General features: G+C 39.4%; 1 protein-coding gene across 1 annotated transcript in view; it reads left to right on the top strand.

Moving 5' to 3' along the window:
* Nrcam (neuronal cell adhesion molecule) overlaps positions 1-22,732 on the top strand; it is a 78,775-nt gene that overhangs the window by 37,091 nt on the left and 18,952 nt on the right. The window contains exons 15-23 of the mRNA XM_035445653.1: positions 1,553-1,677; positions 3,768-3,869; positions 7,420-7,617; positions 7,716-7,786; positions 8,745-8,970; positions 9,437-9,552; positions 11,099-11,303; positions 13,340-13,462; positions 14,008-14,184. Coding sequence (XP_035301544.1) covers positions 1,553-1,677; positions 3,768-3,869; positions 7,420-7,617; positions 7,716-7,786; positions 8,745-8,970; positions 9,437-9,552; positions 11,099-11,303; positions 13,340-13,462; positions 14,008-14,184 — 1,343 coding nt within the window. The remainder of the gene's footprint in view (positions 1-1,552; positions 1,678-3,767; positions 3,870-7,419; positions 7,618-7,715; positions 7,787-8,744; positions 8,971-9,436; positions 9,553-11,098; positions 11,304-13,339; positions 13,463-14,007; positions 14,185-22,732) is intronic.

Here is a 22,732-nt window from a genome sequence, read left to right as displayed (position 1 = left end):
TTGAAATATGAGCCTGAGAATGTTGGTCTTTGTGTGTTGATCTCCTGTGAAATTCAGGATGGAAAAGGCCCTCCAGATTTTGGACGACATCCATGGTCGTATAATTTGAATGGCAAAGTCTCAGCAGATGTTTCCATCTGTACTCTACAAATAAGCAGATATCCAATCTCCATAATCAGGAATGCACCTGACTCTGCCAGTATTTTAAAGAGTACTAGTTTTGAATTTGGATATTGAATTGCTTTTAAAAAGAAATTTAACCTAACACCTGCAGAAGGAAAAGAAAGTCAAAATCAAGTAAACCATTTAACGGGGTTAATCAGTCCTATAGCTTGGAATAGAAGGAAGATTGTGGTATTTTCTACCTGAGGCCCTCAGCTTCCCCTAGTAATGACAGTCGCATGCACGATTTTAGCCGTTAGAGTGGACACAAGTGATACCCACTGCCAGGAATGCTGTGTGCTGATTGAGATGGTTTCCATGGTTTGCTTGTACTGACCCAAACTTGGGATGACTGAATGGTACCCTCTTGCTTGCTAATGACCCCACAATAACTTTCTGGCCTTTCTCTCCATGTGCCCAAAGCACACATTTCCATCTGGACAATTTTTTTTTTTATGTGAAATGTGAGGTGGTAAAGAGAAGAGAACATGAAGAAATGACCATGAGTTAGATCAACTGAGGTTTGACTGCAAAATTACTTAGAAGACAGATTACAATTTATGCAGCCTCCTTGGAACCATACATGAATCCTGCATGCAAGATGCAAGTAACTTCTAGAATCTCTTAGTGAAGATTACTGATCTAATGACCAGAATGATCCCTACACTTTTCATTTAGCTCCTGCATGGGCCTTTATACAAATGGGGAAAACAGTAACAACACAAACTTTCTGCAGCAAACAGTAACTTTTTAAAAAATCTTCACTCTGAGGGAAATTGTGCAGAACAAAACAACCACAGAAGCCTGACTGAAGCACCTCTAGTGGGGGTAAAGATGAAACCAACCACCTCACCCCAGGATGCAGGCAGTAACTTTGATCAATAAAAAAATTAATTGGCATGCAGTAATTGTACATATTTATGGTATACCATGTGATTTTTGCCCCCACCCTAGGAGGGTTGCTGCAGAGTCTCCTAAGACTCCATAAGTCTGACAGAAAACTGTTGAGTTATTGTCGTTTTCCAGGTTTATTAATTACTGAAGTGATATATAGGGTTCACTCTAATTATTGAAGTGTTTATCCTTCTCTTTTATCAAGTTCATAGAGACTCTTGCCTGCTGGGAAGACATGTATCAGTCAGCTGTGTCTTTTTTTTTTTTTACGATTTATTTATTCATTGTGTTTACAGTGTTCTGTCTGCATGTGTGCCTGCAGGCTAGAAGAGGGCACCAGATCTCATTACAGATGGTTGTGAGCCACCATGTGGTTGCTGGGAATTGAACTCAGGGCCCCTAGAAGAGCAGTCAGTGCTCTTAACCTCTGAGCCATCCCTCCAGCCCAGTCAGCTGTGTCTTGATGTCAATTGCTCTACATGTGTTCTGTTTGCAGATTCTCCATTGACAAGGATCATCTGGTGGTGACTGATGTAGGTGATGATGATGGTGGGGTCTACACATGTGCAGCCAACACAACACTGGACAGAGTTTCCGCCAGTGCTGTGCTCAGGGTTGTTGGTAAGACCAAGAACAAACATAGCACAGCCAGGTTCTCTGTGTTTGGGGGGAGGGGGTTGTAGATATCGAATGTTTGTTTGTTATAGTTTCATAGCTACAAGGGTGGGCGTTTTTCTTCTTTCAGAGATGCCTTATATTTCCACATAAATATGCTCTGTGTAGATACACAGACTATGACAAAATGGGGGAAGTTCATATCAGTAACACAAGAAAATTAAGGAAAATAACTTCTAATATAGAATCAGAGGGGTTTTGTATTCCTAAATTGTCACTGCCAGTGCCATACCTCACAGTGAAGTAGAAAGCTTAATTAAAAAAGTAATACTGTGTTGCTTTTGTCTTCTTCTATGTTTCCATTACTAATTTTGATTAAAATCCTTTATATTAATGTCCTTTCTAGCTCCCACTCCAACTCCAGCCCCCATTTACGGTAAACTAATGAGTCTTCATTTTCTGTCTTCTGTTAAATCATTTCACATTTGCAGACACTGCTTTCCCTTGTCTGTTGTATCATTGCATTTCTTTAAGGAAAATGACTTCATTTGTCATAGTCAAGTATTTCTTAAAACCTTATAGTACATTGTAAGGTTAGAATATTTTGCTCATTGTATTTCCAGTTTTTTCCAAATATTTTATTTGCTATTATAAACTTATTCCATCTTATAAAATCCCTCTTTGATAGTTTACTTGCATGGTAACATATTCATTTATCAAGATCTATCATCCATATTTTACCAAATGAAAAAGGTGTTTCTTAGAATCATTCTGCAAATTGGGTTTTACTTGTATACTGAGATTTGTTTCAGGACTCAGGAGATGACTTAGTGGATAAAAGTACTTGGTGTGAAAGAAAGGACATGAGTTCAAATCCCCAGAACCCATACATAAGAAGAAATGATAGTACATGCCTGTAACTCTAGTGTTGGGGGACAGAGACAGGCAGATCCTGGGAGATCAGTAGCTAGCCACCTAGCAGACATCATCTTCTATTCTTTATGTTCTCAGACATGTGTGTGCATCCCCCCAAACATATACAAATATAACATACCACTAATAATAATAAACATAAGGGAATATTATTTTGTTTTGAGATTCCATATCTGAGTAGTGTACTTCCAGCAAAAACATGGGTGTATAGAACATCTAACTTTTATATCTGAGAAAACCTACTCACTTTCTGTTAAAACAAAAGTCGAGAGGGAATGAACAAAAGGAGGCACCTAACAATCTCTTGTTATTTTTCTAAGTCTGGAAAAATAATCAGAATTTATCTGCAGAAACTTTTTGTTTAGAAAACTCATCTTTATTTAGCACACAAATATCATAATTTTGTGGCATAACTTCAGACAGATTTTACATAGAACTATTCATTCCTTATAAAACCTGTCCTCTGTGGACATTAGTGATGACAGAAAGAAGTCCCATATATTTATATGTCCTTGGGTCCCCCAGAAGTCAGGCACACTTCCAGGAGCAAAGGTTGAAAAGATAGTGCCTCAGGAAGAGAGTTGGCCCTCAAGAGCACCACTCCAGCAGGCAGCTGAAAGGAAGCATGCCTGTGCATGTGGAGAGCTCTCTACTCTTGAAAACAGTCCTCAGCAGCCTCCAGACACTGAAAATCCTCTGACCAGAGCATGCCGCTTGCCTGCATTTGTCTCTCAGCCTTGACTGTTGTGTTTCCCTTGTGTTGTTGGAAATGAGCCTAATGTTATTTCTGCCTGTGCTTCCTTCTTCTCATGAGAAGACACATACTGAGTGTGCTGAGGACCCTCATGCTCTGCCTTAGCGGATTTGGCAAACAATGATTTTTGTGTCTCCAGAAAAGCAAGCAAACAGAACTCCCTGATGGGTTGCCTTGGGTGTGCAGTGCTCTCAGCAACCTCAGTCATGTCTGTTTCTTTTTCATTGCATGCTCAGTGGCCAGTGAGACTGATGTGTCTCTAAGATGTCCCTCTGTGCATAGCATCACAAATAAAGAATAAAACTGCCTTTTAAAATGACAGCTAACCGTGTGTGTGTGTGTGTGTGTGTGTGTGTGTGTGTGTGTGTGTGTGTGTGTGTGTATGTGTGTGTGTGTGTTTTCTCCACAGATGTCCCGAATCCTCCCTTTGATTTAGAGTTGACCAATCAACTTGACAAAAGTGTTCAGCTGACATGGACCCCAGGCGATGACAACAATAGCCCCATTACAAGTATGTGGTAGTTTTGCTTTATAGTTGGTAAACCTAATGGCCATTCCTGAAGCAAATATCTGTAACCATTTTGTAATATACTGCTGTAATTCCTTGATAATGCATTTACTGGCATTCTCTTCGTCACTGCTGTTAGAAACAAACTATGGTGCTCTTTGGAAATGGAGATGTTGCTGGTTATAGCTACTGGCACAACTAATTAATTCTTGAAAAAGTTAATCAAGCAAACACATTGTCATTTGTTTTTAATATTAAGAAGCCACCTTACATGTCTGCCACTGTCCTAGTTAGGGTTAATACTGCTGCAATGAAACACCATGACCAAAAGCAACTTACTTGGGGAGGAAAGTATTTATTTGGCTTACACTCCCACATTACTATTCATCATCAGAGGAAGCCAGGACAGAAACTCAAACAAAGCAGGAACCTTGAGGCAGGAGCTGATGCAGAGGTCATGGAGGGGTGCTGCTTGCTGGCTTACTCCTCATGGCTTGCTCAGCCTGTTTTCTTATAGAACCAGAATCACCAGTCCAGCAATGGCATCAACCACCATGGGCTGAGCCCTCCTCTATCAATCACTAATTAAGAAAATGCCCTACAGGCTTTCCTGCAGCCCCATTTCATAGAGGCATTTTTTTCTTTTTTCTTTTTCTTTTTTCTTTTTCTTTTTTCTTTTCTTTTCTTTCTTTCTTTTTTCTTTTTCTTTTTTCTTTTTTTTTTTTTGAGACAGGGTTTCTCTGTGTAGCTTTGGAGCCTATCCAGGCACTCACTCTGGAGACCAGGCTGGCCTCGAACTCACGGAGATCCGCCTGCCTCTGCCTCCTGAGTGCTGGGATTAAAGGAGTGTGCCACCAACGACGGTTGAGGCATTTTTTTCAAGGACACTCCCTCCTCTGTGTTTCCTCTGGTTTGTGTCAAGTTTACATAAAACTACCCAGCATGGGCACAGTAGAGAGATGCATCTTGTTGGTCATTTATTTAATCCACTGCTTCTTGGAGGTGCTGAAAGGCCAGACTAAACACTGGGAAACTGATCTTGGTTCTCTATTATAGACCTACAGCTTATGATAGACCTGCTCAAATACAACAGGTCCTTAACTTCCAACACAGGTGATTTTCCCCCATTGCCCTTTGCTACAAAATGACACATTCAACATGTCAGTGCCTCACTTTGATTACATTGGCAGAGGGAATGAAATCAGTTGAGAGAACAAGGCAGACAGATACAAAGACATTTATTAAATCAGAATATAATAGACTTCAAGGCTTGGTCATAAAACTATAGAGATACCCAAGAGAGCTGACATAGTCAGTCGTGAGCCTGAAATACATTGTCACCCTCAAGCGTGGGCTTCAGGAAGACCAACTGCCCTTCCAGATCATTCCAAAGTCACAGCTAGGTTGATTTATTGCACCTTCCTCTGTTGTAATTGGTACATATGTTGACTCAAAGTGTCTCTTTTAGTTTCACATGGGGGATTATCCTACTGAACAGACACTACCATTTAGAGAGGAGAAAACAGATTGCTGCAGCGACAGCATCAAAATGAACAGGAAACGATTATAGCCCACTGCAAAGAGAAAAACGGCAAAACCAATGTCCAGTGAAGTTAAGAGTAACAAAGAGTAAAAGTGTAAGTGGCAAATGAATGAGATCAAGGAAGAAAAAATGGAAAGGAGAAAAAGAAAGAAAGGAAAAATAGGAAAACCGGAAAAGAACACTCTAAAGGGAAGAAACAGTGAGAGATCAAAAAGAAAAAAAAAATATTTCCCAACAAAGAGAAAGTTTGAAAATAAAATTAGAGGAATAAATAATGCTGAGTACAGTGAAATGAAAACAGTAAGAAGGAAAAAGAAGAGGTATAATGAATAAAGAAACACTAGAAAAGATGTAGCTGGGTGGCAGCTTCCAGATGGGGCATCTGCTGCTGGAGACAGGCTGGCTACAAGCGCACAGGTGTGGGGAAGGAGCTTGTGGACACTTGTCACTTGTTGGTTTGATTTGTGCTAGCACTGAGCCTCAGTAAATAGGTGCTCACTGTCAGCCCCGGTGGATTTAGTAGCTTCTTTTTGTGACAAATCCAAAGCGTTTCCTAGCCACACTTTGCTTTGCAGTCTGTGGACTGGACATTTCTTCCCACCCACCCAAGACTTCTTGTAGTTCAAGGATGGCTAATATTTCAGTGGGGCAGGGCGTGCCTCCCAAGTGAACTTTGACTTGTGGAAGGAAACACAGGACTGAGATCCATTCAGAAATGTTTTACAGAGACATGGCATTATCACAGCAAGACAGAACAACATCATGTAGAAAATGTTAAGTGCCTCAAGCCAATTTCAGGCAGGGTGTGACTTACCTAAATACATAATTTGTTTACAAAGGTGAAACATGACACAACACAACATTGATCCTAGCAGTACCCGTGGAAAGTATGTCTTCCTCCCACTAATGTCTGCAAGCTCCTCAGGCCATACTACTCTTAATGAGTGTGTACCTTCTGACAAGAAATCCATGTACATCCAAGTGTGTATTATCTAGCAGTTTGTGTTTTTGTTTTTTACTGTTACACGGTGTAGTATGTGTGTGTACTCTTCTATAGCCTGCTCATTTCTATGTTAACCGTACACTTAGAGACCTCCCATTTCTGTCCATACAGACCATCCTCATTTAAAACAGGTGCAGAGTATTCCACAGTGTGTGTGTGTGTGTGTGTGTGTGTGTGTGTGTGTGTGTGTGTGTACCATATTTGATTACATATGCCCACTGGTAAGCATTTAGCTTGTTTGTAACTAGTTTGTTTCAATTGTGAATCATGAAGCAATGTGGATTCTTTTGTATGTGTATTTACACCACATGGGTAAGCACATTTGTTCAAAATGTGCTAGAAGTACAATTCTTTAAAGACCGTGTATGTTTAAAATTGTTAGACGTTCTCAATTGTCCTGCATAGAAGTGTATCAATTTACACTTCCTAGGAGGTCTGAGAGTGTGTCACACAACAAAATACCTTAAACATTTGATTTCTGTTGATCTTCCTCAGGAAAAACAGCTCCTTAACTGTGTTTTCTATAGTTACTCCTTTCTCTTTTTTTTTCTTTTTTTGGTTTTTCGAGACAGGATTTCTCTGTGTAGCTTTGGAGCCTATCCTGGCACTTGCTCTGGAGACCAGGCTGGCCTTGAACTCACAGAGATCCTCCTGCCTCTGCCTCCTGAGTGCTGGGATTAAAGGTGGGTGCCACCAACGCCCGGCTAGTTACTCCTTTCTATGACAGTAATTGAGCACTTTTTCGTGTATTTAAACTTCCCATTAGAATATATAGATAAGGTTTAACAGTTTTAACAAGCTGACTTCCCAGTGATGGAGGGAAATGCCAAATATTGCACATCCTTAAGTGCTGAACTCACAATACCCCAACAGGATTTTTCCTGGGGGAAAAAAAAATCACTTGTGTCTGGCTACTCTTGCTTGCCACAAATTACCTCTAGCAACCTGTCCTCAAGTTGACTGATGTCACTGACTTGCATTTGTGGTGTGTGTGACGTTATGGCCAGAATTCATCATTGAATATGAAGATGCAATGCGTGAGGCAGGGATATGGCACCACCAGGCGGAAGTTTCTGGAACACAGACCACAGCACAGTTGAAGCTGTCTCCGTACGTAAACTACTCCTTCCGTGTCATGGCAGAGAACAGTATTGGGAGGAGTGTGCCCAGCGAGGCATCGGAGCAATACCTGACGAAAGCTGCAGGTAAGGCAGCAGCAACACAGGGTCCCCACATAACGGAGAAGGGTTTCCCACTCCTCCCAGAGCCAAAGCTAACTCACATGTGACGGCTTCATTTCTAGAACCAGATCAAAATCCCACAGCTGTGGAAGGACTAGGAACAGAGCCTGACAACTTGGTGATTACATGGAAGGTGAGCCATGAAGCCTCCCATTTGCCTTAATCTTTTATAGATAATGAAGAATGAGTTATTTTAGAAAAATATCCATGTTTATATTCCTGTTTACCCATTGTGGAAATAAACATTTATCTTTATTTACAAGGCAGTGTTATATAGTAATTAAAAAGTTCTGTTTCTGGGACCAAAAATGGACACTTGAAAATCCCACCTTTGGTAATTATACCAATTACCAAGTGTCTATCGGTCATCTCTATGTTGAGAACAATAATCCACCTATATAAGATGGAAGGAACTGATGTATGTGAAGCACTTAGTATAATGCCTGACACAAATACATGCTCAAAAAAATGCTACTATTATCCTCATCAAAGAGACCATTTAGAAGACCTGCATCAAGCCATTCCCAGTAGTCAATTATTATTATAATTATTCTTATTTACTTTATCTGTGTTTTCTGGGTATGAAAAAAGAATAATTAGAATAAAAACATTGATTTGTGTAATATCAAAACCCATCTTGGATCTAAGCATGTGCATATGTATATGCATATATGATAGAACAGACAGACCCAGATTTTTTAATAGAGAAATGGTTCATAAGTTTCCATCTCCAAGTGGGTAATGATGTGCAATAACACAAAGAGGAATATATAAAGTGAGTCTAGATAACTAACTGTTGTAAGGCTCACCCACACTTACTTATGGAGCCGGTCTTCGGAAGCCTTATACATACATTATTTACTACTCTGGAATTACAATTTACAATTTTGCAAATTTGTAAATTTTGAAAGCATTATTCCAAACAAACTTTGAATTTCATCACCAATGATAAAGGAGAAGAGATCCCTGGAGACATAGGTATTTAATAGCTTGCATTTTAGAATTTTAGCATTCATTTTCTTTGGTCTAGGAATTGGATTTGCCATTCCTGTAAAAGGTTGTACCATCATTCTATTTGACTTTTTTCATAGCCCTTGAATGGTTTTGAATCGAATGGGCCTGGCCTCCAGTACAAAGTGAGCTGGCGCCAGAAGGATGGTGATGATGAATGGACGTCTGTGGTTGTGGCCAATGTATCCAAATACATTGTCTCTGGCACACCAACCTTTGTCCCGTACCTGATAAAGGTTCAAGCTCTGAATGATGTGGGGTTTGCTCCAGAGCCAGCTGCAGTCATGGGTCACTCTGGAGAAGACCGTAAGTGTCCCCTGCTCTTTCCATTCTACCCTTTTCCAGATGGACAGACCTACCAAGCTGCAAACTGAGGCTATTCCAGAGGATCCTGGGCTGGCAAGGGAGGAGAAGTAGCAATCATTTTGCTTACTTGTCTGCAATTGTACAGCTTACTCTGTGATAGTGATTCAGTACCAGGGGAATGGCTTGGTGGTAGAGCACTTTCCTAACATGTGTAAGGTTCTGGATTCCAAACCCAGAACCTCCAGCTGGGGGGAATAGTTCACAATGTTAAAGAAAAACTTGGTTTCATGGAGTTGAATGAATGAATTTTAAAAAGTCTACTTTTAACTATCACCAATATGTAGTACAGGACTCTATAGTGTAGTGTGGAGTGTGTTTCAAGCCAAACTTATTGAATAGTGTGACATTTTTACATGAAATAAAAAAAAACAGCTATTTTTAGCACTCTTTCTTGTCTTGTTCTTAGTTCCGATGGTGGCTCCTGGGAATGTTCATGTCAATGTGGTGAACAGTACTTTGGCAGAGGTACACTGGGACCCAGTACCTCTGAAGAGTGTCCGAGGACACTTACAAGGCTACCGGGTAGGTAAAGGGAAGCACTTTGTGTTCTTTAGTTAGTAGCAGGGCCATGGTGAGGGCAACTTTTCATGCATACCAGTTCAGGTTGAAATTATGTGGCTTATCTCTTGTGGACTTGTGAATCCATCAGATCCTTTGCTCAGTACCTGCACCTGTATCTAAAGAACCCAGCTACAGTTGATTTGAAATCCTATTTATCCAGGGTGAGAAAATGATGTTTTATCTATCTTTCTTAGGTTTCCCAACTTTTCTGGAACTGAACAGCCCATGTGAAATATGGCAAACTGATTTGTAAAGAAGTAGAATAGAACAAATTGCACCGAGCTTTACAATTATATAGACAGCAGTAATACATGTGTCTGCTTACCTCTGATTTCGTGTTAGGAGATCACAAGACAAATTTATTAGTGCTGTCTCTATTGTTGGATAAAATACACTTTCAGAGTCTGCAGTCCATAACTGAGGCATCCTTATGAACATTAACATCTTTATTTTCAAAACACAGAAAGACTGATTCCTAGAGATGTTTTATTCATATATAGCTAAAGAATGCCACATATATTTATATCACTACTTTGATTTGACACTGGCCCCTAGAGGATGCTTTTTGCACTGCACTGTTTTCTTTTTTTTCCCCTAATACTGAAGAAATTTGGCATATGTTGACTTATCTTGAAAAATGCCTTTAAGTTTCTAAGAAGCCTTCAAGAAAATGTAACAGGCAAAAGTTCTTGCCTTTAGACCAAAGTTAGGCAACACTTTGTTTATCTTTCCAAAACCAGTGCCTGCAATTAAAAGTACTTTGAATTAGATGGTAGTGTGGCTGAAAAGACTAACCTAAGACTTGCAGTATAGGGTCATTGTGGCTTTGAGAGAATCCGTCAGTAACCCATAAGCTCAACAGTACCACAAAAAAATAATAAAAACCTCACCAGGGTGAGGATTAAATTAAGTGATGTGTTAAATAAATATGCATAACTACGGGAGTATATAAACAATGGACAGTAAAATGTATACAGCTAAAATACTTAAATCTTCATTATGGTCATTTTTTCTTATTTTTGAAAGAACCAAGTAAGTCACATTCTATTTCATTAATTTCCTTTATATTCCTCCAACAAAATAGTAAAGCAGAGCTTCCTCACTGTCTGTGGGTCTGTCTCTCTTGTCTACGAACAAGTATCCATTAGTTTTACTAATAGTTACGTAAAATGAACCAAGATATTTTTCTGAGAAAACAGCAGTTCAGCTTTAAAAAATTGTGCATATGTGTGTACCCATGTTCAGGCACTCCTACAAAGGATGAGCAAGAAGGGAGTTACACAAGCAACAGGGCATGTGTGGAGGTCAGAAGTCAGCTCTGTGGACTTGGTTATCTTCTCCTACCTTTCTGTGGGTCCCACGAATGTAACTCAGGTTGACAGGCATTCACATAGCAAGGACTTTTTACCGGCTGGGCCTCCTTGCCAACCCCAGTGCTTGGGTTTTGTAAGCATAAGGAATCATAGTGATTTTCTGTAAGTCCTGACTTTGGTTCTTGCCACTTCAGATTTACTACTGGAAGGCTCAGGGCTCATCCAAAAGAAACAGACGCCACATCGAGAAGAAGATCCTCACCTTCCAGGGCAGCAAAACTCATGGCATGCTACCAGGGCTGCAACCTTACAGTCACTATGAGCTCAATGTCCGAGTGGTCAACGGGAAAGGGGAGGGCCCGGCCAGCACTGACAAAGGCTTCCATACTCCAGAGGGAGGTACGGAATGGGTGTGTCTCTGGCATCAAGGAAGGAGCCTGTGGCATATCCTGAAAGGTTTTGTACTACAGAAGGCCCACCATTGAGAGAATTCTCTGGGAGCTTCACGCATGATTATAAATAATCACAACACAACAAAGCTGACACAATGTCACTCATATATGATTGATGGCCACACACCTAGCTTCAGAATCCAGAAGGCCCTCTCCGTATACCTTCTCCTTTCCCTTAAACTTTTTCTTCTCACTTAGGCTATGTGAAACATTGTTAATGTGTTTTTTGAGTCATCAGCTTTCTGAGCTGAGTTTTGTTCTGTAACTTCTCGAAGCTTTGTCTGGTGTGGTGGTCCACACCTTTAATCTCAGCATTTGGGAGGCAGAGGCAGGTAGATCTCTGTGAGTTTAAGGCCAGCCTGGTCTACAAAGCAAGTTCCAGCACAGCCAGTAATACACAGTGAAACCCTGTCTCAAAAATCAAACAAACAAAGCAAAACCAACACACAAAAACTTCACTAAGCTTCAGTAGGTCCCACTGGAAAGTGTGAGTGCTGAAAAGAAAATGTAGGAAAATAATCCCCAGAGGAAGGTATTTCTGTGAGTTAGAGTTGACTCATTAGCTTTCATGACTTCTTATGAAGTTGTACTGAGTTAGTAGGGTAGAAGTCTGGTATCAGGCTTGGTAGTGCCTGCAGTCCCAGCACCCAAGATGCTGAGGCAGAAGGGCTGTTTGCACTATAATCCTCATCATTGAGGCCTCATGCTGGTCCTTTGGATGGCTCAAGGTGGCATAGAAAAGATAAAAATGGGATTAAAGACTGAAGTGGAAGGGGAAAGAATGGTTTGTCTGAAGTCACAGAGGCATTAAAAAGTACACCTCCTACCAAATGCAAGATGTATAACCAGAGTGAGAAATGAGATATGGCACTGAGAGAGGGCCCACATCATGCATGATCTCAGTTGCCATAGATGCTAACCTGTGGGCCAGAAGCTCTTAGCCTGCAGAGTGTGGTAATCCCTTCAGGATCTGTTGAAACATTTGAAGAATACTACAGACCGCCTGAAACAACATGGTGCAGCATGTCAACATATTTTTCTAGAGAGAAGAGACCTGAGGTTTCCAAAAGTTAAGAACCAATTAGGTTGAAGCTTAGAAGCCTGTGGCAGGTATGATTGCAGGCCCAGGATGAACACAGGAGAAGAAGAGAAGCAGAGAGGATAAAGGAATGGATATGGTTGAGAGAGTCGCCAAGATTTAGCATCCCAGGAGATGGTAAAAACAAGAACTCCAAATTGACTCTCCAGTTTCCGGCTAGAGTGAAGGAGGGAAAATGGTATTATTAAAGGGTTCCTAGGGAATATGACAGGAAGGCAGCATCCTGCTGGAGATCAGCTCCAAATCTCATAAAGATGGGAGTGGAAAACTAGGCCTGTTTTCCTCTGATAATTTGCCAGCCTCTGCCTAGGAGACTGGAAACCCTTGAACCTTCTCCGTGCTGGGATGGAGTAAACCAACATACGGTGGGCCTCTTCTATTTTACTTTCCAATACTGGGAAGCTGTGAGCACTTGAGATAGGCACAGCTCAGCACTTGGGCACCCTGGCCTGGGCACAAAGCCCATTAGGAAGGGTGCTGGGACTTTGTGAAGACACCTGGTTTGTTGGGGGAAATAGTTCTTAATGGGCCAGAACACAGCTGCTTCCTCTCAAAGGCCTGCATGGATGGTCTCCCTTAGCAACCAGTTCTCTGATACACACTGAGTTAAGTACTGTCAGCTTTAAAATAGATTGAGTCCCTATAAAGACTGTCATTATGTATTTTGAGAAGATGATTTTAATGAATTTAAATAGAAATTTTTTAAAACAAGATATCATAACAAAAGAAATACATCCCTGCCACAGATTTGTGTCACTGTATTTCCAGCTGAGTCAAAAACCAACCTGAAAAGCAAAACTTGGATCCATTGTGTAAATAGGACAACTATGTTGGCTTTGGAATGTCTTTTAAAAATTGCGTTGACTGTTTGCTTTCATTAAAAGTCCCTAGTGCTCCCTCATCTTTGAAGATTGTTAATCCAACACTGGACTCTCTCACTTTGGAATGGGACCCACCAAGCCACCCAAATGGCATCCTGACTGAGTACACCTTAAAATATCAGCCAAGTAAGTCACCCCTGTTGTAAGATACAAGCTGCTCATTTCCCTGTGTATATATACCTTCAAGTACTGTTCCAGAAAGAGCTTCAGAGCATACCTGTATAGAAAAATGATGTTATGCTATTGAAAATTAAGGTCTCTTTAGAATAATACAGATTGCTAAATGTATCATTAGGTTAGGAGACCATTATCTGGCAAGAGAAAGTGAAAGTTTCTTGGCCACAAAATGCCAAGAGAATTGTTTGGAGTTATTAACAATATAGACCTCCATCAGCAAAGACAGAATAATAATTGCTATTGTAATCCAACTGTAGAGGCCCCCTAGTTTGTAAGCCAACAGGGTAAATTTTTCCACTTGTTCATTTTATACTATAGGTTACATTTTACAATTTAAATAGTTATAAGTTAGTGTGTTAGCCAAAGCATGAAAAGGATTGTAAAAGGCTTGTAAACTGAAAATGACTTTTTTTCTCTTGCTGAACTATGACTTACAGTATTATTCTTATAACAACTAATAGGGAATGCACTTGTTTATCACTTTTCATTGGCAGTTAACAGCACACATGAACTAGGCCCTCTGGTAGATTTAAAAATTCCTGCAAACAAGACACGCTGGACTTTAAAAAATTTAAATTTCAGCACTCGGTACAAGTTTTATTTCTATGCACAAACATCAGTAGGATCCGGCAGTCAGATTACAGAGGAAGCAATAACCACTGTGGATGAAGGTAAGCTGGGTATGTATAAAATCCATATAATTACAAATATCAGAGAATTAAAAGGCATTGTGAATTTGTTCCTTCTCTTTTTTTTTCTTACCATGGAATATCCGTTGTACCTAATAACATACTTATTTGTAATTTCTCATCCCAATGTATGGGGGAAATCAGTTATTTTGTTCAGCTATTTGGTCATTTATGTTTCAAGCCTATAGGAAACTTCTAACTTACATTAAAACATGGGTGTGAGGAGACTGATGGTTCAGAGGTTAAGAGCACTTACTGCTCTTGCAGAGGACCCAGGCTCAGTTCCTAGTACTCACATGGTGACTCACAACTGTCTGTAATACCAGTTATAGATCTGAGGTTCTCTTCTAGCATTCACAGGTACCTGCCATGCATATAGTGCACATGAATTCATGCAAATAGACACAGATAAAATAAATAAATATGTTTTTTAAAATCAAAGCAGAATAAGAAATAATAATACTTATCGCAATTGAATTCAAAGCTTAATGTAACTTTTTTGCCTATATGTACACATGCGCTTATATATAATTTTGGCTATAGTCCTGATTCACTGGAAATAATTTGCTTATCTACATTTTGATTAAGAATTTCTAGCCAGAAATTATAAACAAGTATTGCACTTATTTCGTTCTTAAAAAAGAAAAGGTGGGCAAAACATTTCCCATTAAACTGAATATTTTCAAAAGTGAGTCAGAAATTTTTGATCCAGTGAAAGATTTAGAATAGTATAAAGTGAGGCTAAAGAGATGGCTCAGTGGTTAAGAGCCCTTTTTGTCTTACAGAGGACCCAGGTTCAGTTCCCAGCACTCACATGATGGCTCACTACCATCAGTAAATGCAGTTCCGGGATATCTGATGCCCTCTTCTGACCTCGGTGGGAGCTAGGCCTGCATGCAATACACACACATTTGTGTAGGCAAAACATTCACACATATAAAATAAAATAAATTCTAAAAGTATTTAAGTATTGTAACATATTTTCTGGTTTTGCATGTCTCTAAATTGTAAAATTGCTTAAGGACTAAATCGTCTGGTTGTTGGGTATCTTCTATAGCTTCTATATATCATATGAAATTCAAATTTCTATCAAAAAATGGGTCAAAAACAGCCTAATCCTTCTTAGGATAATGTACCTTAAGTAATGTTTGTATTTAAATATTGGGTAAGTATAGGGGAAGCAATACATTTTTGCCCATGTGCCTGATATACTGGGCTTAATTCTTCTTGCATGCCTTAGAATTTTAACGAGTGCTTTTTATATGGCTGTACATGCTCATGGGTGTGTTACATCTAACTATATAGTGTCCTGTTTCTGTTTCCCTTCATTAAGCTGGTATTCTTCCACCTGATGTAGGTGCAGGCAAAGGTAAAATAATTCATCTGCATGACTTCATACCTGTGTGAACTTTGCAATGCTAAAATGTGGGGAAGTGCAGCATGGGTAAAAATGAGAAAATAAAATATGCTCAGCATCACCAAAAGGAGAAGACCTTGGCTGATTGTGGCTTTGAAATTAATTTCTACATCGTTTTAGAATAGAAAGTCACATGTTTAATTCTCCCCAAATTTCTTTTCTCAACACTTATCCCTGGTGCAAATCCTAATCTTAGATTATAAGAATATGATTTTGGTTAGATCAGATGGGATGAGAACAGCAGATTTGTCACAGATCTTCCATATGGCTGTGCCCCATATCAGGAATTATTATACTAGATGAAAACCGCCTACTAGAAATAGATCAGCTGAGCTTCCAATTGCCATCTAACCTGGCCTCACTCCTGAACAACACTGTGTATGCACACTTGATAGCATTACAGCACACTATCCTTCTGAGCCCACTCCTGGACAACACTGTGTACGCATTCTCAATAGTATTATGACACACTATTCTTCTGAGCTTTGGTTTATCAGTGTCCTACAACTGGGACTGAGTATCTACAAGTGAGTTTTCCAGTCAGCTTGCATGCTTTGCTCAGCTGTCTCACTCCACCCTTCTTCACCAGTGCAAAGTCTCCCTGCCTGAGTTCTATCTAGCTAGTGGTTTTCAGTGGGTGGCATCTGTTCTCCATTAGTTCTTACAACCCTCTGTGCCTGAAACACTTTCTGGGAGAATGGTGTTTGATAACTCGTAATGTATATTCCACTGGTAGGGATACCACAGAGCCCTGCCCCCATCTTTGACCCCTGGCTATTGGTCCACCAGGGTTTGCCTTTAAAGAGTAGCTATGTCTCTGCTTCCCTGAGCTGTTTCCAAGTGAACTGGTGAAGTGCCCACAGTCAGGGCTTGTCCTGGCTTGATGAGTACACATAGGAGTGAAGGAAAGAACATGAGAGCAGGGAGCCTTGCCTTAAGTGTGTCCACTATTGTAAGCTTAAACTTGATGCACATTCTCTATTTTCTTAGAAAATCTGCTTCTATCCAGAGTCTTGGTGTTTCACATAATGTATATAAGATGGTTCTTAGAGTCACTCTGTTCTATATGTACATCTCTTTTCTGGAGCAATTATCAACTAAAATGATGGGTAGTTTTGTGATGAATTAAGCTATGTAACTTACTTAAGAATTCCACTGAAAGCCTGGCTGCCTCTCCTATGTGGCAAACATATCCCTGTGACTGTGGCCAATGACAGCCAAGAACTTTAGCTTCCCTTGGGCTGCCAGTGAAGCTTGGTTCACATTAGAAGACAATATGGATTCTGTTTTAAATGAACTCAAACTAAAATAATCTTTATTGAAAGGTTTTTATTTTTTCATTTGATGTGACTAAATTCAACTGTAGACAATTTATGAATATAAAATAACGAAGGTAGAATTAACAATTACATTAACAATTAAACAAAAGTAAATTAAGTTCTCAATGTAAAATCTAGTGGGCCTCAGATAATAAAAGGAATAATAAATATGTAAGTGAGAAAATGGTGAATCTGACCTTATTTTCAATATTTTTAATAGCACAATAGTTAAATGCTGTTGAATTATGATATTTTACCATAGTGATATTTAAACTCAAGTGTAATTCATAATTCTGAATTTTTCTTCAAAGGCACCTTTTAAAATCTAACAATGATAAATTACAGTAGTCACTTCTCAAGTGATACTAGAGATTGAACCCAGTGGTTTGCACATCCTCAGTGTTCCTTCCTTTCTTCTCAGTACAATTGCGTATAGATATTCAGGATCTTCAGGAGTTTATTTTGATCCATTCCCTTTCTGCTTCAAACCACCAATATTTACATAAAAGTTACCTTGTTTGGCAGTTCTTGCCCCATTTCTATGGCTCCTTAGATGATCTCAGGGTCTGGAGTTCTGGGAGCTACCCCTGTGAAAGTTTTTCTATGAAATGAAGCAAGACCTGAGGAAAGTGGATATGGGATTTCCCAGGCTCCCCTCTGCTGACAGAGCTGTATTCCCATGTGACATTGTGACAATGATGCTCTTGACAGATTTGTAGCGTAATTATTTGCTATAGGAATATGGAGGAAATACTAAAGAAAGAGTCTATACTCTGTTTAATTTGAAGTCTCCCCAGGACTGATCAGAAAAGCTCCATCGGTCAACAGCCAGTCCTGCGTCCTTCCTGAGATCTGACTTACTAAATGATTTTTTGCCTTTATTTGGCCTGAAAAAAAGAACAAACAAAAAAATTTTAAAAAGAGAAAAACCACAAATGCATTTGAGCACTCATTGTAACAGGTAAAGATGTTTCCTTGACACAAATAACACAACTTTTTACATAACCCTGTGCATCAAGAAAGTAAAACAAGACTCTGCCTTTCACAGGCTTAAAATGTGGCAGGGAGATGAAAAACCAGCAGTGTGAACAAAATGCTACATGAGTCTTAGGGTGAGGGAAGGTGTCAGGGAAGGCCTCACAAAGAATGTTCCAAAGACCTGGGTCTCGAAGGCCTGTTTTCTCTGGCCTGGTTGAGTTGTTGGTCAGAAGCATGGGCAAAGGCAGGAATTGAAAAGCAGACAAGATGCTCTGTAACAGTTATCAAGATACTGTGTGGAAAGAGATGCCCTTTGGGTTGTAACTGGAGCAGTTGGCAGCCAAAGGTGAAGAGCTCTTAGCAGCCCCTCCCCCAATCCTGTAGTAATGCAGATGTGAGTCCTTGAGTTTTAACAGCGAAGTTGTCTAGTTCAAGAAGCTAGCATGTGGTAGTTAGTTAGCATCAGTAGATAACAACAGAGTAAGTTTTTATTGTGCTAAGAGGTAGGCAGGGAGACCCTTGGGGAAACTGAGATCAGACACAGCACTGAAAACCCCTGTGGCTATATCCTAGCGGCTCAGTGAGCAAGAAAGTGGAACAAGAGGCAGCCAATGGGAAGGAAGATGAGAATACCCCATTTTAAAACTGGCTAAATAATATAACATGAAGAAACTGAAATCTTGAATGGCTGCTTGAAGAGAAAGCTAAATACATGTTTTCAGTATAGACACTTTACAGTTAAACACATTAGGTATGTAAAATATGTTTATCTTTTCTTCAGCATATTTTTATTAATTAAAATTTTCATTTATTTTACATTCTGACTGCAGTTTCCCTTTCCTCCTCTCCTCCTGTCCCTGCCCCCGCCACCTTCCTTCTGTTCCCTGCATCCACTCCTCCTCAGTTTCTGTTCAGAAAGGGGCAGGCCTCCTATGGGAGTCAATAAAGCATGGCCCATCAAGTTGTGGTAGGACTAAGCTCCCCGCTTTGTAATAAGGCTGGGCGAGGGAAGCCAGTATGGGGAATGTGTTCCTAAAAGCTATCTCAAGAGTTAGAGACAGCCCCTTATCCCAAAAACAGACCAAGCTACACACACTGTCACACATATGTAGAGGCCCTAAGTTGGCACCATGCAGACTCCCTGACAGTCTAGAATCTGTAAGCTCCTATAAGCTCAGGTTAGTTGTTCCTGTGGGTTCCTTTGTGATGACCTTGACCCACTATGGCTCTTACAGTCTTTCTTCCCTCTCTTCTTAAACAGGATTCAGGGAGCTCAGCCCAGTGCTTGGCTATGAATCTCTCTCTGCATTTGTTTCCATCAGTTACTATTAGGTTCACAATTAGGGTAGTCACCAATCTGATTACAGGAGATAGACAGCTCAGCCGCCCTCTCCACTATTGCTCGGAGTCTTAGCTGGGTTCATCCTTGTGGATTCCTTGGTGTTTCCCTGGCACCAGGTTTCTCCCTAACCCCAAAATGCCCTCACTCCCATCAAGATATTTCTTTCATTACTCTCCCCCTCTGTCCTGCCCCCAACCCACCCAACCAGATCCCTCATATTCTCATTCCCTATCCCTAATTTATGGGAAATCTCTACTATTCCTCCTTTGCAGGGAAATTCATGTGTCCCTCTTTGGTCCTTTCTTGTTACCTACCCTCTCAGGGGCTATGGATTGTAGCCTGGTTATCTTTATTTTTCAGCTAATATTCACTTATGAGTGAGTATATACCAGATTTTTCTTTCTGAGTCTGAGTTACTTTACTCAGGATTTCTTTTTGTAGTTCCATTCATTTGCTTGTAAATTTCAAGGGGCATCTAGGTTGTTTCCAGGTTCTGGCTATTACAGGTAGTGCTGCTATGAACATAGTTGAGAAAATGTCCTTGTGGTATTAGTATACCTCCTTTGGATATATGCCCAAGAATGGTATAGTTGGTCTTGAGGTAGACTGATACCCAATTTTCTGAGAAGTCACCATATTAATTTCCAAAGTGGTTGTACAAGTTTGCACTCCACCAGCAGTGGAGGAGTGTTCCTCTTACTCCATATCTTCTCTAATATAAGCTGTCCTCAGTAGTTTTGATCTTAGTCATTCTTATTGGTATAAGATGGTATCTCACAGTTGTTTTGATTTGCATTTCCCTGATGCCTAAGGATGTTGAACAATTCTTTAAGTATAATGTAGCCATTTGAGATTCTTCTGTTGAGAATCTGTTTAGATCTGTACCCCATTTTAAAATTGGATTATTTGATATTTTGATACCTAGTTTCTTGAGTTCTTTATATAGTTTGGAGAGCAGCTCTCTGTCAGATGTGGGATTGGTGAAGATCTTTTCACATTCTGTAGGCTACCATTTTGTCTTATTTACCATGTCCTTTGCCTTACAGAGGCTTTTCAAGTTTCAGAAGGTCCCATTTATTAATTGTAGGTTTCAATGTCTATGCTACTGGTGTTCTATTCAGAAAGTACTCTCCTGTGCCAATGGTTTCAAGGCTACTTCCCCACTTTCTCTTCAATCTGGTTCATTTTAACTGGACTTATGACGAAGTCTTTGATCCATTGGGACTTGAGTTTTGTATGGGGTGAGAGATAAGGCTTTATTGGCTTTCTTCTCCATGCCGATATCCAGTTTTGCCAAGACCATTTGTTGAAGATGATTTCTTTTTTGTGTTGTATAATTTTGGCTTCTTTGTCAAAAATCAGGTGTTCATAGGTGTGTAAATTTATGTCAGGGTCTTTGAATCAACTCCATTGATCAAGGTGTCTATTTTTATGCCAATACCAAACTGTTTTTATTACTATAGCTCTATAGTAGAGCTTGAAATCAGGAATGGTGATACCTCTGAAACTTCCTTTACTGTACAGAATTGTTTTAGCTAACATGGGTTTTGTTTTTCCATATAAAATTGAGTATTGTTCTTTTAAGGTCTGTGAAGAATTGTGTTGGGATTCTGACAGGGATTTTTCCAATGAGTAGATTGCTTTTGATAAGGTAGTTATTTTTATTATGTTAAACCTCCTGATTCAAGAGCATGGGAAAACTTTCCATCTTCTGTTATCTTTTTCAATTTCTTTCTTCAAAGACTTAAAGTTCTTATCATACAGATCTTTCCCTTGTTTGGTTAGAGTTACCCCAAAATATTTTATATTATTTGTGGCTATTGTAAAGGGGTTTGTTCAACTGATTTCTTTCTCTGCCCATTTACCAATTGTATATAAGAGGGATGGTGATTTTTTGAGTTACTTTTGTATCCAGTCACATCACAAGGGGTTTATCAGATATAGGGACTCCTTGGTAGAAGTTTTAGGTTCACTTATGTAGACCATCATATCATCTGCAAATAGGGAAAATTTGACTTCTTCCTTTCCAATTTGCATCCCCTTGATCCCCTTTTGTTGTCTTATTGCTCTAGCTGGAATTTCGAGTAGTATATTGAATAGATATGGAGAGAGTGGACAGCCTTGTCTTGTTCCTGATTTTAGTGGAATCGCTTTGAGTTTCTCTCCATTTAGTTTGATGATAACTGTTGGTTTTCTATATACTGCTTTTATGATGGTTAGGTATACTCCTTGTATCTCTGATATCCCCAAGACCTTTATCATGAAGGAGTAAATATTTATCGAAGGTTTTGTTTGTTTGTTTTTTTTGCATCTAATGAGATGGTAATGTGGTTATTTTTCTTTCAATTTGTTTATATGGTGGATTACATTTACAGATTTTCATATATGGAACCAACCCTATGTCTGTGGGATGAAGCCTACTTGATCATGCATGGTGGATGATTTTTTTATGTGTTCTTGTATTCCATTTGCCAGTATTTTATTGAGTACTTTTGTATCAATATTCATGAGGGATATTGGTCTGTAGTTCTCTTTCTTAGTTGTGTCTTTGTGTGGTTTGGATATCAGGGTAACTGTAGCCTCATAAAATGAATTTGGAAATGTTCCATCTGTATCTATTGTATGGAATAATTTGAGGAATATTGGTATTAGGTCTTCTTTGAAAGTCTGGTAGAATTCTATGCTGAAACCATCTGGCCCTGGGCTTTTTTTGATTGGGAGACTTTTAATGACTGCTTCTATCTCCTTAGGGGTTATAGGTCTATTTAAATTGTTTATCTGGTCTTCATTTAATTTTGATATGTGGTACCCATCAAGAAAATTGCCCATTTCCTTTAAATTTTCCAATTTTGTGGAGTACAGATTTTTGAAATATGACCTAATGATTCTCTGGATTTCCTCAGCGTCTGTTGTTATGTCCCCCTTTTGTCCCTAGTTTTGTTAATTTAGATATTTTCTCTCTGATTTTTAATTAATTTGAATAAGGGTTTGTCTATCTTGTTGATTTTCTGAAAGAACCAACTCTTTGTTTCATTGTTTCTTTTTATTGTTCTCTTTGTATCTATCTTATTGATTTCATCTCTAAATTTAACTATTTCCTATCATCTATTAGTCCTGTGTATGTTTGCTTGTTTTTGTTATAGTGTTTTCAGGTGTGCTGTTAAGTTGCTAGTGTGAGATTTCTCTAAATTCTTAATGTAGGAACCTAATGCTGTGAACTTTACTCTTAGCACTGATTTCATAGTGTACTATAAGTTTGGGTATGTTGTGCATTCATTTTCATTGAATTCTAGGAAGTCTTTAATTTCTTTCTTTATTTCTTCCTTGACCCAGTGGTAATTCACTTGTGAGTTGTTCAGTTTCCACGAGTTTGCAGGTTTCCTATAGTTTGTGTTTTTGTTGAACTCTAACCTTTTCCCATGGTGATCCAATAAGATACAGGGGGTTATTCCAATTTTCTGTATCTGTTGAGAT

The sequence above is a fragment of the Cricetulus griseus genome, chromosome 5 (assembly GCF_003668045.3).
Source record: "Cricetulus griseus strain 17A/GY chromosome 5, alternate assembly CriGri-PICRH-1.0, whole genome shotgun sequence".
Taxonomy (NCBI): Eukaryota; Metazoa; Chordata; class Mammalia; order Rodentia; family Cricetidae; genus Cricetulus; species Cricetulus griseus.
This window is presented reverse-complemented; position numbering and strand designations above follow the sequence as displayed.